Genomic DNA, 16,283 nt, shown 5'->3' on the forward strand with positions numbered 1-16,283 from the left:
AGGGCAGGGGTGGCAGAGGCATGCACTGGAGAAATCCAGTGGTTTGGGAATTAATTAATAATTAGTGGAATGGAATTCTCCCCTCCTTCCCAGGGCACACTGGCCCGTGTCCCCAACAGAGGGAATGCTGTGCTAGGGCACTGCCAAGGGGAGACAACACCACTGCACTCCTGAGCCATGCATCCACCCCAAACTGCACCGAGGGAGGACAGGGACCCCCTCAAATGCTAGAGACAACTGCAAGGCTCAGACAGGAGCTCAGGGAAGAGGCAGGAAAGATCTGGCCTGGTCCCAGCTGGGCTGTCGTGACCCGTGACATGAATCAGGTGTGGCAAAACCCCAGAAGAGCACAGCTAAGTTTGACCCAAAGCCACATTAATTGCACTTAGCTCTGCCCCCAAACTAAACCAGACTGAAGTAAAGCATCGGATTTTCAGTCAACAAAGTGCTGGTCCAGATGTCCCCGTGGCACACACCTGGAGGACACAATACAGCCAGCTACAAGCTCCTCCTTCAGCATGCTCCTTTCCAAGCCCACTGTTGTCAGCCTTTTATCAGCATCTCAGGGCAGCAATTTGTCAGTCTCCAGTACAACTCACTCTGGGACTTGCACCTGTCAGATTCACTGCAGGAAGGCACTGGAACAGTTAAAACCACACCGCCCACAGTCTTGATCTTTCAATATGAAATCTCTTTGTGTGCTTCAAGCCAACAGAGCCCTATCCTTGCAAACGGAATTGCATCATCCCTGAAAGGAGGTGCCAAAAAATTTTGTTCCTGCAACTGTCATAGAATAATTTGGGAGATGAATGGGAAGCTGAGGTGACAGGCTACATCCTCATTTGAAATTCTGGATAACAGTGATGTACCTGATCCTGGTATGGTGTCGAGTGCTCTCTAAATAAAACTAACTGTACGTTCTCTATGGCACATGGGGCACCAGATTTCTCTCCTGTTGCACAGAGTCTCTCTCTTGTTTGAAGCTGCTTTGCATTTCAGCCTGATAAAATTATTATTTAATTAAAGCCATTTCATGGCTGCTACCCAGAAAGCATTTCTTTAGACACTGACTGAAATCCTTGGGCCAGCCTAGGTGAATTTAGAGCTTTAGTCACTGTCTTGTTATCCCAAAGCACCCAGAGTTTATCCTTCACAATCAGCTGGCTCCACCACACCTTACTTACACTATTAGTGGAATTCCATTCCACTTATTATTAATTGCTTACACTAATGACTCACAGCTGCCACTGTTTCCTACCGAAGATGAAACATTTTTGGAGGTTACTCTATTTGTTTATAGTCACCTTGTATCTTTAATGCTTGGTTTGATCCTTTACAGAAGAGGTGCCAGAAATATTAGTTTTTCTTTTAAATCTATCCCAAGTCTTGGAGAGCTTTTAGCCTTTTGGGGAAGCGATGGGCCTGAGGTCATGGAACTTTTCTTCACCCCCGTCCAGACAACATATTTGTCTTGGAGCTGGCAAATTCAGGAAGAGATGGAATTATTTCAGTGCCATTGATTTTCCCACACAGAGGACTCTTCCCTTTCCCAAGATGAACTGGGTTTCCTCTGCTTTTATGGACAGAACAGGAATATAAAGTATCATGAGATATTTTCCTTGCTCGAGCTGATCCTGCTTAAACAGAGGGGTTGGACTAGATGACCTTCAGAGGTCCCTTCCCACCTCCAACGTTCTGTGACTGTGAGAAACAGTTTCCCATAAGAACAAGGCTGAAAACTGCTGGAGAGCAACGAAGTTGGAGGGACAGGAAGAATCCTAAGAGGTAAGTGTTTAATTAACAAAAAAGTTAATCAGTATTGATGTTTAGAAGTCTAACCAGTGCCAGAGAAGATGAAGTAAACATCAAACTTGACACGGTATTTGGAGGTGGTGTTATTTCTTCTTAGTGTCCTTAACTACAGTGCTATCTCAGGGATTATTGATCAAATTACAGAATTCCCTCAAGTTCATGTGCAGCAAGTAGAGCCTGCAGTAGAGTCTGCCCAGAAATGGGTGCTCTGCAGCACACAGTTAATTCATAATCATTCAGCGTGTCTCCTGCTGGAAGTGGGGAAATGAGGCATCTCAGAGTGCTGGCTCTGTGTGTCACACATCTGGCAGAATGACAGGCAGCTCACTTGACAGCTCATATTTGAATGTGCCTTGAGTGCTCAAGAAGGTCCCAAGACTCTCAGTCTACCTTTATGCAAACACTCACAGTTACTCCTGTTACTTATCCGATTGAATTTTAAAATGCCATCCGGGGAAAAAAACAACCTGCTCCAGAAATGCTTACACCTCACCAAATTCATAGCTGCTAACAAGAAAGAGGTTAACCTTGAAGAGATGTTTAAATCAATCCAGTAGGTGAAAGGACTTAAGTGTTGTGACTGCACCGGATACAAATAAATTGAATTATGATTAGTCAGTCATTGCCATGATTTGATCCAGCAGTGCTGACAGCACACAACCCTGAGGCCAGCTGGTACCCAAAATATGTCCCATCCAATGGAAACACTGTGCAGGCACAATTTAACAAAGGAAACCTTTTTAGCACACTGCGTACCACTAATGCAGTGGTGCTTGATAACAATTCCTATTTGAACAATTGAAGATTTCCTCACATAAACACATTTAAGGACAAGTGAAAAATGTAAAGGATTCGCTTCTGTGTTAATATAAAATAGAAGATCAAATGAAGCTCCCACACCAACATGAAATTTATAGCTCTGATTTACCATGATCCACTTCTGTCACACTGAGTCCTGTCCCTGTCCTTCTGGTCAGAGACCTCTATCCCAAAGGCAAAGCAGCACGATCGAAAAAATTCCAGGTTTAATGCAGTAACCCCAGTTTTATCCATTTTCAGAAGTTTTATTTAAACCTCACGTTGTTTTAGCAAAACCAGTGAGTTTACGAGCTGTGTTGCTATTTTTGACTTCCCAAACTGCCATTTGTGAGTCAGTCAATGCAGACATCACAGTTTTAAGGCTAATTTGAGAGCTTGAAAGCACCAAAAATAACCGCTGAAATGGAATATGCATGCTGAACAAATTGCTACGTCTTTAACACAGCAAGAGCAACAAAGCTCCAATGTCCACAATCAGTGGAGTTCCCTGCCAAAAAACCCCAAAGTTAATTCTGTAGTAACATCAGAATGACTTAAATGCATTCCTCAGCTTTTCCACTTGATTGCTCTGAGCCTTTATGGACAGCCAGCTGAGTAGCCAGCAGAGCTATCGCTGTATAATTCCTGCAATCACACTTTAGGAGAAATTAAAAAGAAAAACACCCAAACAAACAAAAGGAAAATTAATTCAAGAAATTTAACAACTATTTTTAAGCTATACAAGAACACATTAAACCTCCAACTCCCAAAAATTTCTTTAAAAGGCGTACCATTATTCCTCTGCTGTAACAGTCAGGTGTAATTTCTGAACCCTCTCAACTGAACTGAAATTCCAAGAAGTCCTAGCTGTGACTGCCACTTGGCTGGCATGTGAGTAGATCCACGAGCCAAAAAGAACCACCAGTTTTTCACTCTGCTCCCCCATATGCCACAGACTCTGTATTTCCACCTGCTTGCTGCTAAGTGAAACGAGTTGTACTGCATTAAATTATGGTTTCCAGAGAAACCATGTGTCAGCTTTGATGACCTCAACAATTATTTCCTGTGATGGCCACTGACCTGCTCTGAGAGGAATATGCACCTTATTCCTAATGGGCATCCGACTGGCTTTAATTTCTTGCCATTGGCTCTTGAAACCACCCTAGATTAAAATCTCTACTATCCCATATTTTCTTTGGGAAAAATACATCCACTTTGTAAATATATTCACGTTGTGACTGAACTCAACTTTTGCTAAGAGCTAGTTTGATTGCTGATTTTAAATAAATTATCTGACAAACACAGCTCTTTCCTTGGCTTCCAAATCAATGCAGGGTTCTTTTTCAGAGTTACTCATAACTATTCAATCAACATTTCATGTGAGCAAGTAATTTCTGACATTCTCTGTGCTCCCCAATTGGACAAACGATGGTTAATGAGCAGGGCAAAAAAAAAATTCCCCTGTTCACATAAACCCACTGTGGATGCAATCATTCCATAAACATTTCTGCAAATAACCACACTCTGCAAGTGCTGAACAATACCAGGGAAGAAACTAAGCTGTGGCTGAATTGCTGATCAGAATCTGAATGAAGGCTGTGGAAGTAATATGGCTCATGTAATTACAGAGGGAGTTAAATATGCTTTCATGGGGACTGAACTTGGTCCATGAATTCTAAATGAGCCAGTGGATGACTTCAATTAATGGAATGACATAATAAAATTATCAATAAAACTAAAGTAACGATAAAGTGAATTTTCCATCTACCATATTAACTACCTTCTCTAATAGTTATTAACATACTGTTAAGAATTCAAGAAACAAAAATCTGACCTTCAGAACTTCTGTGTCTGATGAAGTAACGAGAGAGAGTGTAGAATTAATCAAAGGAATGTTTAAATTGACAACCATCCCACAATTACTACATCATCCATCTCCAAGTGCTCTGCATGTGCTCCAATAACTGTTAGTTTTATGCCAAATTTAGATTGTAAGCGACAATTGGTTTTAAAAACTGCTGATTGAACTGCCAATTTGCAATGAGGAGAGACATCTTTAAAATATGGGTAACTCTAGTAAGAGCTACATAATATCCAACTCTGATCTATTTCAAATTAATGCACTTACAAAATGTGAAACGCTCCCGTAGCATCAGACTGTGAGACTAGACTGCAGGTACCCAACACCGCTGCTCTGCTTCTCCAGGAGTGTGAACTAAAACAATGCCCAAATTAGCAGAGGAGAGCCCTGCCCTTCTTTAGGAGTTGTACTACATCATCTCACACAAAAAGAGCCTGTTTGCAGAGTCGGAGCTCGGAGGGGGCAGCTTTGGGCCCCAAGGTCAGGGCAGGAACCAAGCCCTGCAGAGGCAGCAGCAGCCCCAAAACCACCACACCCTGAGTAATCTGGGAGTGAGGGCTCCAAAACCTTTCAGCACCAGCCCACAGCTCTGAATCCAGATCCAAAATCTAGTGCCAGGCTTATCATCTAGAAGCCCAGCAGTATTTCGACTCCACATTTTCAAATGTTTTGATATTTTCACCGGCTGAAATCAATTTAACCAAAACTAGCCTTACAGAAAAATCATTTACTATAGCATAGCACAAGGAAAAAAAAAGAAAAAGCCTGGAAATGTTATGTGCATTTTTATTTCCTAGATGAGAACAGTTCTGAACTGTTGTATAATATTCAGGATAACAACTCTAATCTCTTCTAAATTAAAAAAGTACATGAGAGCTTGAAATGCTTGTACATGAGAGCTTGAAATGCTCCGATAATTTTAAATTCTTAGGCACTGCAGTTGCTCTCAACAGTTTCAATTACATTTTCAATGCAGGGGTTTTTTACTACAGATATCCTGGGCAAATTGCCTTAAAAACGTAAACTAGGGAAGAAAGCTCTTACAGTGACCATGAGAATCTCAGTAATAAGTATTTGAATCTTATAAAATTAAAAACAAAACAAAACACCACACCAAAAAAAAAAAAATAAACCAAATCAAAAGAGGGCATTACATAGCCTGGAAATCAATTAGTTTGATATTCTACTTGCCTTCTTTCTGCACCAGCCTCACCTATTTAACAAAATGATGAATAAATTGTTACTGGTCAAACTATAAAGACAGCAGATATATGCTCCTGTCCTTCCATATCAACAACAGACATATCAGCTGTGGACAAGATAATCAGAAAAGATGATAAAGATGGATTTAGTCATACAGAAAGGCAACAGAATTCAGGATGAAGAGAATAACCCAAAGGCTGAGAGGCAAATGCATCACCTAAAGCAATACAGAAAACAGGCAAGGTAATGATAACATGACACAAAAAAACACAAAGTGAAAATACTTGATAAATTATTAAAACAAAATCTGTGAGGAACCTTCTGTGATGTGCAGGCTCATCAACTAACCAGTTTTTCTTAAAAGCAGCAAATAAAAACCCTCCCAAAGAGTGAGAAAGCCCCCAGTCTAAGCTGCGTGGTCCAATAGAGGGGAACTGAGGTGTTAATTGATTAATCCCCCTGTCTCTCCACAGGAGCATCCTCTGTGGCCTCAGGGTGCTGCTCTGAGCCCTCCACAAGCTCCCCCAGTACTATTTTTTGCTGACACAATGCATTATTCTTTTCTGCAGTAATGTGCTGAAAGCCGAGTTTATCAAGTCTAGGTAAATTACATCAGATTTTTTTTTGCCAGTTGAAGTTTCTATTATCTCTATGGAAATCCTGCTTTGCTAGGCAAAAGCTGAGGAGCTGAATGTCTTTGATAGCATTTTCTGAAGTACCCTTCTAACATTGCTTCTGATCAGCATTTGCAATCTTTCCTCCCATTAAAGGTTAACTTATGCTTGTCTATCTTTTCAGCACATCTTCTAGTATATGGGAAATTGCACCAGTACCTCTACTGTAAAATATTAAATAGTTCTGCTATCGTAAAAGAGCTCTTATCCATTCTCTGAAATGAGCATTTCCCTCTTCTTTAGAAGAATGGATGAGTGAACAGATACAGCATATTACAGACAACTGCTTTTATTCCGGTTACATTTTGTGGCTAGGGCTTTTATTTGCCTTTTTTTTTATTGCCTTTTCAAATTCAAAAATGTGTCTTCTGTGGCACTGGCCAAGTTATCTTTGACTGACCTGCTGCATCGACTTGCTTAAAGGAGCATTTATTTCTCAATCAGAAAAATGCTTGGCTATTTTTTTTTTTTTAGAGCCTTCTTGGCTCTAAGTTTTCAAGTAATTCAAGTTTTTAATACTCTTCCTCACAGCATTTAAAATAATTGAACTACTTTTTGGAGTCTTGCTTTTTAACTTCAGCTCAGGTCCTGAAACCTGTATGCCAGGATTAGTGCTTTAGCCAGTTCATTAATTTCAGCTCACAGTAGTATTTTCCTTTTTCATTCATGCTCACCTCCAGCAGTGATCCTGTACACTAGGGAAGAATACAGATTTCAGAGGACATTTTTAAGTTTTTTTCCATTCTAAACCATTCTACTGAAACAAAGATAATTTTTTTTCAAAACAAAACCATTTCTCTAAGACTAAAAAAATCCTATATGCTTCCAAATGAAAAAATCAATGTTACTCTTAGGAAAAAAAAAAGATTATTTTTCAACTCTCTCATTTCACCATGGCTGGAATTTCAATTCAAAGTGATCAGTTCTCTCAATTCTCACAGGCACACGCAGTGTTTTCACACTACATGGTTTCAAACACGAAAATAAATAAGCAGAAATATCCATTCCATTATTTCCAAATTGAAGGATGTAAAAGATATTCCCTCTGATCCAGAATAACACAGTTCTATGGCTTTTTTCCTCCGCTTTTGTTTTCAACCAGTGAAGTGTAACATACAAAAGACCTATCTCGGGTCTGAAACTTGAAGAAGGACCTCTTGTGCTGGTTCTTTTGAATTCCAGTGCCTTTTACCCTCTGAACAGAAAATGACATTGATTATGTCTGATACTTTCATAAAATGAACAGACAGGTGGGTCTCTGTCCTATTATTATAAAGCCTCGTATTCAGTTGCAAAATAGAGTGTGCAAATCCCTCAGACCTGTCAGATCCACACTCATAAGCTAAAGATTCAACACCATGGATCTTCACCTGCAATGAAAAGCTCTTATTCGGGTTGGAAAACACTTTTAAGATTGAGTCCAGCTGCAAACTTAACACTGCCACAGCAAGAACAGAAATAATTCGCTCATGGCAAATGGCTCAGTGTGAAACTGCTCCAAACCCAGAAATCAGATTAGCAGATCCTCTCTCTGAAACTTTGCACGGAAGGAAATAATGAGGATTTATTATAGGGCCAGAATCAAACTTCAGGGAAAAGATTAAAAAATGAAAATATTGTATATACAATGTGAAATGTCTTCATAACACATCCCCAAGAAGAAATCACTGCACTGCCTGTGCTAGGCCAAGAAGGACTGGTTGGTTTTGGAAGCCTTTGAAACATCTCTGTACCTCCCTGGTGTACCTGTCATATATCCTGAAGAGGCTGCAGCTTTGAATTCATCTTCTCAGGTACACATAGAAAAAGTTGACTTTGAAAAGGATTGCAAAAAACTAACACCAGATTTTGCTTCCCTTGCAAATAAGGTCACAACTCCTATTAACTTTACTATGATCAAAATCGGGATTTATACGCTGAAAGAAATTAGCAGAAACATAAATAGCCTTGATAAACGACTCAGCAGGAATGTCTTATATAAGACATTAATTGCCACAGCGACTTACAGAGTATGTTTAAAATAAAACTTATTAGTGCTGATAACCATGCTTGCCAGGCAGTTTCACTGACTCTCTGTCTTCTAATACTGAGCAACCTAGACTGAGGGGAAGGAAAAAAAAAAAAGGGCTATTTATTGTGGAAAAATATCCTTGCTCTCAGAAATCAAGCAAGTAAATAAAAGTTAGAGTTGGGCCCAGTGCTTAGATCATTCCACAGGGGTTCATGAGAAAGGCAAAGGACAGCAATGAGCTGGCAGGGCTGTCAGCTGCAGCCCCTGGAAGAAGAGGAGCACCTGCCCTGGGAGTCACACACACAGCCAGGCTGCCTCTCTGCGTGGGAGCAGTGACAGACTCCCTTTGTCCAGTCAAAGGGAGGAGTGTGCAGATCCCTCAGATCCACACTCACCAGCCAGAAACTCCACACCACTGATCTTCTGCAATGAAGAACTCTCCCATTTAGGCTGGAAAAGACTGCTGAGATCACCCAATCCAGCTGCAAACCCCACGGTGCCACAGCCAGCGCTTGCTCTGTTCACAGTGTGGCTGCAGCAGGAGAAAACTGGGTTTTTTTGTACAGCCCGGCCCTGCACTGCCCTCTGTGTGTCTGCACACACGAAAAGACCATCCTCAAGCAGGTGATTGCCCAGTTCAGCCCAGTGTGTGAGACAGAACTGGTGCTGCCAGATCAGGCTGCCCTGTGCACAGCTGCCTGACATCTGCCTCCAAGACAAACGTGAACACCAACCCTGAGCTTTCACGTAACTGAGAGCTGTGAAACAGCTGCTCTGCTCCCTTTTACTGCCTAAAAAAGGCTGCCTGAAATGTTTTTATTGTAGACACTTCATCTTCAGGGCAGTGATTTTTCAACTCTGAAGGGCCAGTCATTGATCCATCTGCAGGTTTGTTTTCCTCCGTATTTCCTGACAATCAGCATCTGTTGCATGTGGGGCCTTCTGTTAAACTATTTTCTTGCACAGCGTCTCAATTTGCAATTCTTATGTGTTTTACTTACCAAACTTCTAAATAACAGAAGACATTTTCTGAAATGTATGAAAAATATCTGTGTATGAACAATCACCATGCCAAGAGATTTAACCAAAGAAAACATAGCATTTATAAAAATATATATGACAAACGCTTTTGAACCATACAAAGAGTTCTTAGAAGTTGAGAAGTCTCTGGGAGTTTTTTTGCAACTGTTCCCAGTACTTCAGACACTGTGCTTAGAATATACAGTATGCTTTCAGGTCAGAGTCTTGTGCAGTGTGAACTGGCACAGCTTTATGTGTTGGCAGGACTCCCTTCCACTGCCTTCAGTGGAGATGCAATAATTCACAGCAGGCAGGGCTGCAGTCACTGGTGTCAGTTCTGCAATCTCTTGCAAGAATATGAAGTGATATTAATGAGTGTCCCTTCTCACCTGCATTTCTTGTCTAGTGATTCTCCCCGTTTAGTTTTCTGACCCTGGTCCTCAATTGGAATTCCTCAAACTCTAACTGGTTTCTACTGATTTTCACATCACTGGATGAGCTTTGGGATTTAACTGCTTATAAACTGAGAATTATATGAGCCAGAAGCTGCTAAACAAAGGAACAGAACTGCCCATTATCCCCTCAGTCACAAGCAATTTTCAAGGCAAAACTGCGCTTAAAATCTCACTTCATCGATTGATGGTACTTATTTATTATATAATAAAGTCTCTAATAATGTGGTATTTCATTCTCATAAAATAATCTTCTAAACTATCACTCAGGAGCAGTTTTAATGCAAGTGACATGCTGTCAGCAGCCTGCCTTCAAGATTACAGTCCTGGATAAACAGCAGTCTTAAACAACAACAACAACCAACCAGGCTCAGGCAGATCCCAGAATTAGGAAGGGAAGGCAGTCAGGCCTGGGGCATGTACTTACTGCAACTACAACAACCATCTTTTCCATGCAGAACAGGGGCACAGCAAGAAATAAATCTTCTGAGACCTAAATGTATGACTGAATTGTTGCTTTACTTTAACAGGTTTAGGAATTAGAACAGTACCTTTACCCTTTTCTACATGAACCAATTACAAAAACCCAGCAAAACCCCCAGAGCCTCACGTAAACTTTATGGTTTAGGTACTGTTTTGCCAGAACTGTTCTTCTGCCTTCACATTCATCTCCTCTCACTTCCAAGCCATCTCATCTCCCAGTTTTCCTCATTCCCTGCATCATCACTGTGATGGGGAGCTGCTGTGCTTTACATCTGAACTGATCTTACGTGATTAAAGCAACGCAATTTCTACCAGCACTAAGCAGTGTAGTAGGAGCCTGGTTTAACTCCTGGAGTAAGCCATTTTACCATGCTGCATTTACTTTTTTTGGCTGTTTCAACCATTGCAGAGGCCAGGTTTTGTCCAGCTGTGCTAAGCAGCAGGAGAGGCTTGATGTGACAGGCTAACACAGACACTGAAAGTCTCTCACAAACAGCACGCCAGAGGTACCAAAAGCACCTGATGGCCTTGGTGTGTGCACATCTAACAGCTCCCTCCACCCGTGGTGGCTGGAGGAGCAGCAGCAGATGCTCAGGTGTGATGGGGATGTTCCCGCAGATGAGTCTGGGGAATTAAGCCAGAACTCTGGCTGTGGCTGTCCAGGTGGAGCAGTGCTGGTTTGGGCAGAGAGTGTCTAAAGGCAGGAATGGAAAGATGTGATGCTTAGGGAGAAACACCCTTCAGCAACAGAATCAGGGTAGGATGAGCTGCTTAGGCAGCCACGCTGTTCAGATGCCACCACTGAGACAAGGAAGCTCTCAACAGAAACTCTGATTATCTGATAATTTGAGATTAATTCGTTCTTACTAAAGATGAAAGAACAGCAATTCTTCCCTCAGATTCACGGAGGTGCATTGCAGGATCATCACCCTTTTTGTTTTTTCCACCAGTGGAACATTCAAGGTGCTCTACTCAGTGAATGGTGACTCCTGAAGTGTCCAGGCTCCTGGGGACCAGGACAAAATGCAGCTGCCTTGGAAGGCACCCTCTGAGGATGGAGGGAGGGTAGGAAACACACCTAATCACGGATTGTAGTTTTTCAACTGCCTTCTATCTTTTCAGGCCAAGCCAAATACCTAGCTGTGAGGAATTCTTTCACATTAGTAGTATCAGAGGACCACAGAAATGGACAGATTAATATTTTGATTTTTCCATTCCATCTTAGTGTTTCACCACACATAAGATTTGCATCAGCTTCTCTATCTGAAACACAGTTACAAGGCACTCCAAGATACTTGCAGGAATGAACTGTGAATATGCCAATATTAGTTACAGCAGACACAGAGTGGATTGCAGAAACGTTTGGAAATCTGATCACAGAAGTCTTACCATCACTATTCCTGATTCTTTTTAAAATGAAACTGAAACACTACGAGAAAATAATGCTGCTAATCATTTCATTGCAATATTTTAGGATATTTCCTTGCGATTTTCTACTGCTTTTAATTATGAAGCTACATGTGATATTTTTGATCCTGTCTAAAAAAAAAAATGGAGCTTGGAATTCTAATGTCAGGTATGCAGTTCCCTTTCTATTGACTCTATTGATGATTTCTTTCCTATATAAAGCATATTAAAAGGAAACAGTAGCTGTACCTATGATTGTAAAACAAACACCTTATCTAAGCCTCTTCTCGTGCAAAAATGTGAAAATTCAAAAACATCTGAAAGCAGTTAGTGGGGGAAAAAAAGGAAGCTATCCAGTTTAGAAGAGAGACTGTAGTAGTAACTAATAATAGCAACTTAACTGCATATGAAGGAGTGGTTCCTGCCAGTTAGATATATTATTGCACATCCAGATGCAAGTGTGCCAAGTGGTGGCAGCAACAAAACTGTAAATGGAACAGCTACAACAGAAAAACTTTGCATATGAGCTAAGAACGGCATCACCCACCTGAATCAGGGCACTAATCTGTTTTGGTAAGGACTGCCAGGTGGGAAAAACATCCCCTTTGTGCAGCATTTCGCCACTACTACAATAAAATTAACATCTTACCAGTGTCTTTTGTGGCTACTGGCAAGATCACTAAGATTAAAAGGAATATTTTTACAAATATTTCTAACGTGCAAGAGAAGAAGTACATGGCTGGGCTGCAGCTCTGCTTGAGCAAGAGATGCAGCACTGCAATGGAAATCTCACAGAGGTATGCTGAGTGATGCCTGTTAGTTCTTTCCCTCTTAACACCATAATCCCTAACACAGAAAAAGTCTAATTCTCTTTTGAAAAAGTTCTCAGTCATTACTGGGATCTTATTACCCAAATTTGGCCTTTCTGGATGTTGTTTTTAACATTAGTTAGAAAGCAAAATACACAGTAATGGGGAGGAGACACAACATTTTTAATTATAAAGGAGCAGAGCCTTGTCAAGAAAAGCTTCCCTTGCCTCCTTCCCCTCTGTCATTTGTTTGCTGCTATCTCATTTGCTCAGAACTTGAGCTGACATTCAAAGGTAGTTCTTTATCTGGTGAATACCGAACTGCGCTAATTGAAGTGACTTTTGTTTGTCTCTCAACTCTAATTAAAGCTTCTAATTGGAATTTACAGGCGTGCCTGCAGTGTGTTGCTCTCACAGATGATGTGCCAGGTTATGGTGCCCTCCCAGGGGATGAGGAATAATGGCTCAGGGGTGAGTTGCACAGTTCCTCTGCCAACACTGAGGACTGCCTTGCAAACCTCCTGCAGGCAAACAGTGGTTCCCACATCATTCTGTGACAAATAAGGCACGGCCCAGGCAGTGAGTGAGTCTGATGGATGGGATTTTCAGGTGTTTCTGGCTTCCTCATTCATAATGTGCTCAAGCACGATGCCACTAGTGATCAGTGTTAAAGGAAGCCAGTGCAGAGCTGCAGCACGTGCAGCCTGGCAGGGAAGTAGAGAGTAATTCCTACAGCTCACCAAACTCATCGTCCCAGTTCACTGCGGGGTCCAGGCACAGGGGACAAGACCACCCTTCTGCTCTGTGGTTATTTCTGAGATACCCTGAGGAGTCATCTGCTGCACAGTCAAATCAGGTAACTGACAACTCCTGGGTAAAACCACATCCCGTAACTCCACAGGGTGGAGTGTTATAGGGTTCTTTTGAGAAAGCAAATACAAAACTTGGGTAAAAAAAATCCTTCAAACTGGAGGGATTTTTCAGTTTCTCTACTCACTCCCACAAGTATATCCATTTCCTTTATGTCATTTTTGCATATGCTATTTTTAAGGTTAAATAATCTGCACATCTGCCTTTGACAAGCGTCTTCTAGGCCACGCAACATTATTTTTCCTGTCAAGATTTGTCTCAAGACCCTTTCACTTAAGCCCCTGTTCTTAGTTGGGGAGACACAGTTCCTAACCCTCTTGTCTGCCAAGTTAGTAAATCCAGCTGTTACACAGGAAAATGGAAAGGTTTTGGTAATTTGAGTCTTTGGAACAGACTAGAGTAACAGGATGACAGCAGAGAAAGGGAAACAAGGAGATTTAGAAGAGGGGTTTTCACAAGAATAGGGTTTGGAATTTGACACAGCTGTATGGTGTGATAGAAGGTGGCTGTACACTTCAGATTTGTGGAAATGACACAGTAAATATATATATATTTATATACTTATATTTGTATTATTTATATTTATATATAAATATATAAAGTAAAAAAACACGTTGCTTCAGATAATGCATAAACAAACTGTGAGTATACCTATGTATGTATGCGGAATGTTTTAGAATGCATTGCTTCACTCATATGACATGCACAGTTAAGGATCAGAAATGAAAGCTTTTATCAGAAAATCTGGGTCAGAGCTGACTCTCATATTCCTCAAATTCTTTCAAAATGAATAAATCAACTTCCCTGTCAAAGCATTATTATACCAGCACTTCTCAATTTACAGCAGAAATAATGTCGTCTCTCTATAAAAGAGCTACTAAGCATCTTAGCAAGGAATTGTTGCAGGAAAACAATGACAGGTACAAGATGGTTCCTCCCACACAATCTGCTAACAGCAGCAGCAGAATCAGAGATCATTAGACAAACTAACCTGTGGTGTCATTCCATGGCAGATGTACATGATTGGGATATTCTCTGTGTCTGGCCCTTGATCAAGGCACAAATCACTTTTCAAGGAATTCTGCAGCTGAAATAAACAGAAAGAAAAAGAAATCAAGCAAGTTTTACATGAGAAAAAGATGGTGCGATTACTTTATCTTCCTTGAAAAAATAAATCCCACGTAGCTGAGGAAGGAAATATGCAAAGTTAAAATATGCTGTAATGAAGATCTTGAAGAGAAAGCATCCGGACTAAATTCTTCCTTGCAGATAATCTAGCACCACTGATATTTCAATAATGTTGCACAACGTTTCAGGCAGGGTGTATTTCAAAAAGCCTTCAGAGATAGTAATAATTTTTTGATATATGTTTTAAAAGCATTTAGTCTGTGGTACACACTGTATACAGAACCTGAATGCATCCTGCTGAGCAAGACAGATGAGGTATTAAACAGCTTTTAAGAATCACTCAGGAGAGTCTGCTGATTTCCAGAAATAATTCAAAAACCTGCTTTCAGCTGACACCTGGAGACTTCTGGCCAATTGTTATGCACCAGCTCCCCTGATTATTCTGGGCTAACCCACGCAGAGCAATGAACAGACTGCAAAGAACTCGGCCCTGGCCAGCACAAAGCCCTGTGAAAAACCTGGGCAACGCTGAGACAGACTTTTCCGAAAGTGAAGGGCTAAATTAATGAGCACAGATAGCTGGGGGGCCTGCTCAGAGTGCGAGGACAGAGATGTGCACTGCATACCCATGGATGTGCATAAAGGGGCTCAGTGGTGTAAGACTGGCTCAGAGAACAGGAGAAAAGTGCCCGATGGAGGGGAGATGTGGTTTGCAACCACCTGTGACCAACTGGGCACTTCTGTCAGCTGTGCACGGGGGCTCCCTTAAAAAACAAACTCAGATCTTTAGAAAGGAAGCCTAGAACTGCACTAGCACGTAAGAAGAGTGGACAAGCCAGAGGGTGAAGCCTGGCAGTGAATAAAATTGAAACCATCAACTCATCTCTAGAAGACTTCCAACTCCAAACCTAACTAAATCCAGTAATGGAGAGGACGCATCTCAACATTAAAGGGGAAATATGCATTAGGTATCAATACTGGCATTACTCTCAAGAATTGAAGCCTTGAGAATTACGTAAAATCTTCTCTCTCAAAGCTTTCTATTTCTTCTTCATAATGTTTGACTCTATTAATGACTCTAATCACAAACAGATGTCAAAGCACCCTTCTCTATCCAAACCAATGATAAATATCAGCCTTATTAATTCCTGCCTGGGTCTATCCCTACCTTTGTGCTTTCAAAACCTCTTCCATAAATTCCAACCCTAATGCTTGTCCTAGTGCTAATGTTAAAGTTTTCCACAAGAATCCCCACAATAAAGGAAGCAAAAACCCAGAAACAAAGCAGCCACTGATCTGTTAACTAATAATGCTGTTTCAAAGTCTGAGGCCCAGATTCTCAGGAACAATCACTTTACAAAATCTAGTGGCTTTGTGGCAACCAACAATTAACCTGAGTAATGCAATTCTGGCCTACCAAGACTTAAGAACAATTCAAAATATAACAGATAATCCCTGTGCTGAAACCCAGAAATAATTATTGTTACTCTGAATACAACAGCCTTTGGCCTAGTGACATTGGTTTCTTCTAAATAGGAGGGCACTGCACAATTCAGAAAGAAATTTTCTTCCCAGATATTTACTCTGCCACCAACCCCAATCCTAGCTATATGCCACAGCATAAGCTAGACCTGAATGATGCAACTATTTCCCTGACTCTCACAGAACACAAGGAAATGTAGGATTCAGGAAAAAAATATGTGGGGTGTCTCTGTAGGTGCCTACATCCTAACCTTTACCCTCATTCAGACACCT

General features: G+C 41.1%; 1 protein-coding gene across 2 annotated transcripts in view; it reads right to left on the reverse strand.

Annotated features, from left to right (window-relative positions):
* The window catches only part of GALNT18 (polypeptide N-acetylgalactosaminyltransferase 18), a 214,084-nt gene that overhangs the window by 31,858 nt on the left and 165,943 nt on the right, over positions 1 to 16,283 (reverse strand). For both annotated transcript variants that reach the window (XM_066320557.1, XM_066320558.1), the window contains one exon: positions 14,392 to 14,487. In XM_066320557.1, coding sequence (XP_066176654.1) covers positions 14,392 to 14,487 — 96 coding nt within the window. The remainder of the gene's footprint in view (positions 1 to 14,391; positions 14,488 to 16,283) is intronic.

This window comes from Sylvia atricapilla, chromosome 6 (genome assembly GCF_009819655.1).
Source record: "Sylvia atricapilla isolate bSylAtr1 chromosome 6, bSylAtr1.pri, whole genome shotgun sequence".
Taxonomy (NCBI): domain Eukaryota; kingdom Metazoa; phylum Chordata; class Aves; order Passeriformes; family Sylviidae; genus Sylvia; species Sylvia atricapilla.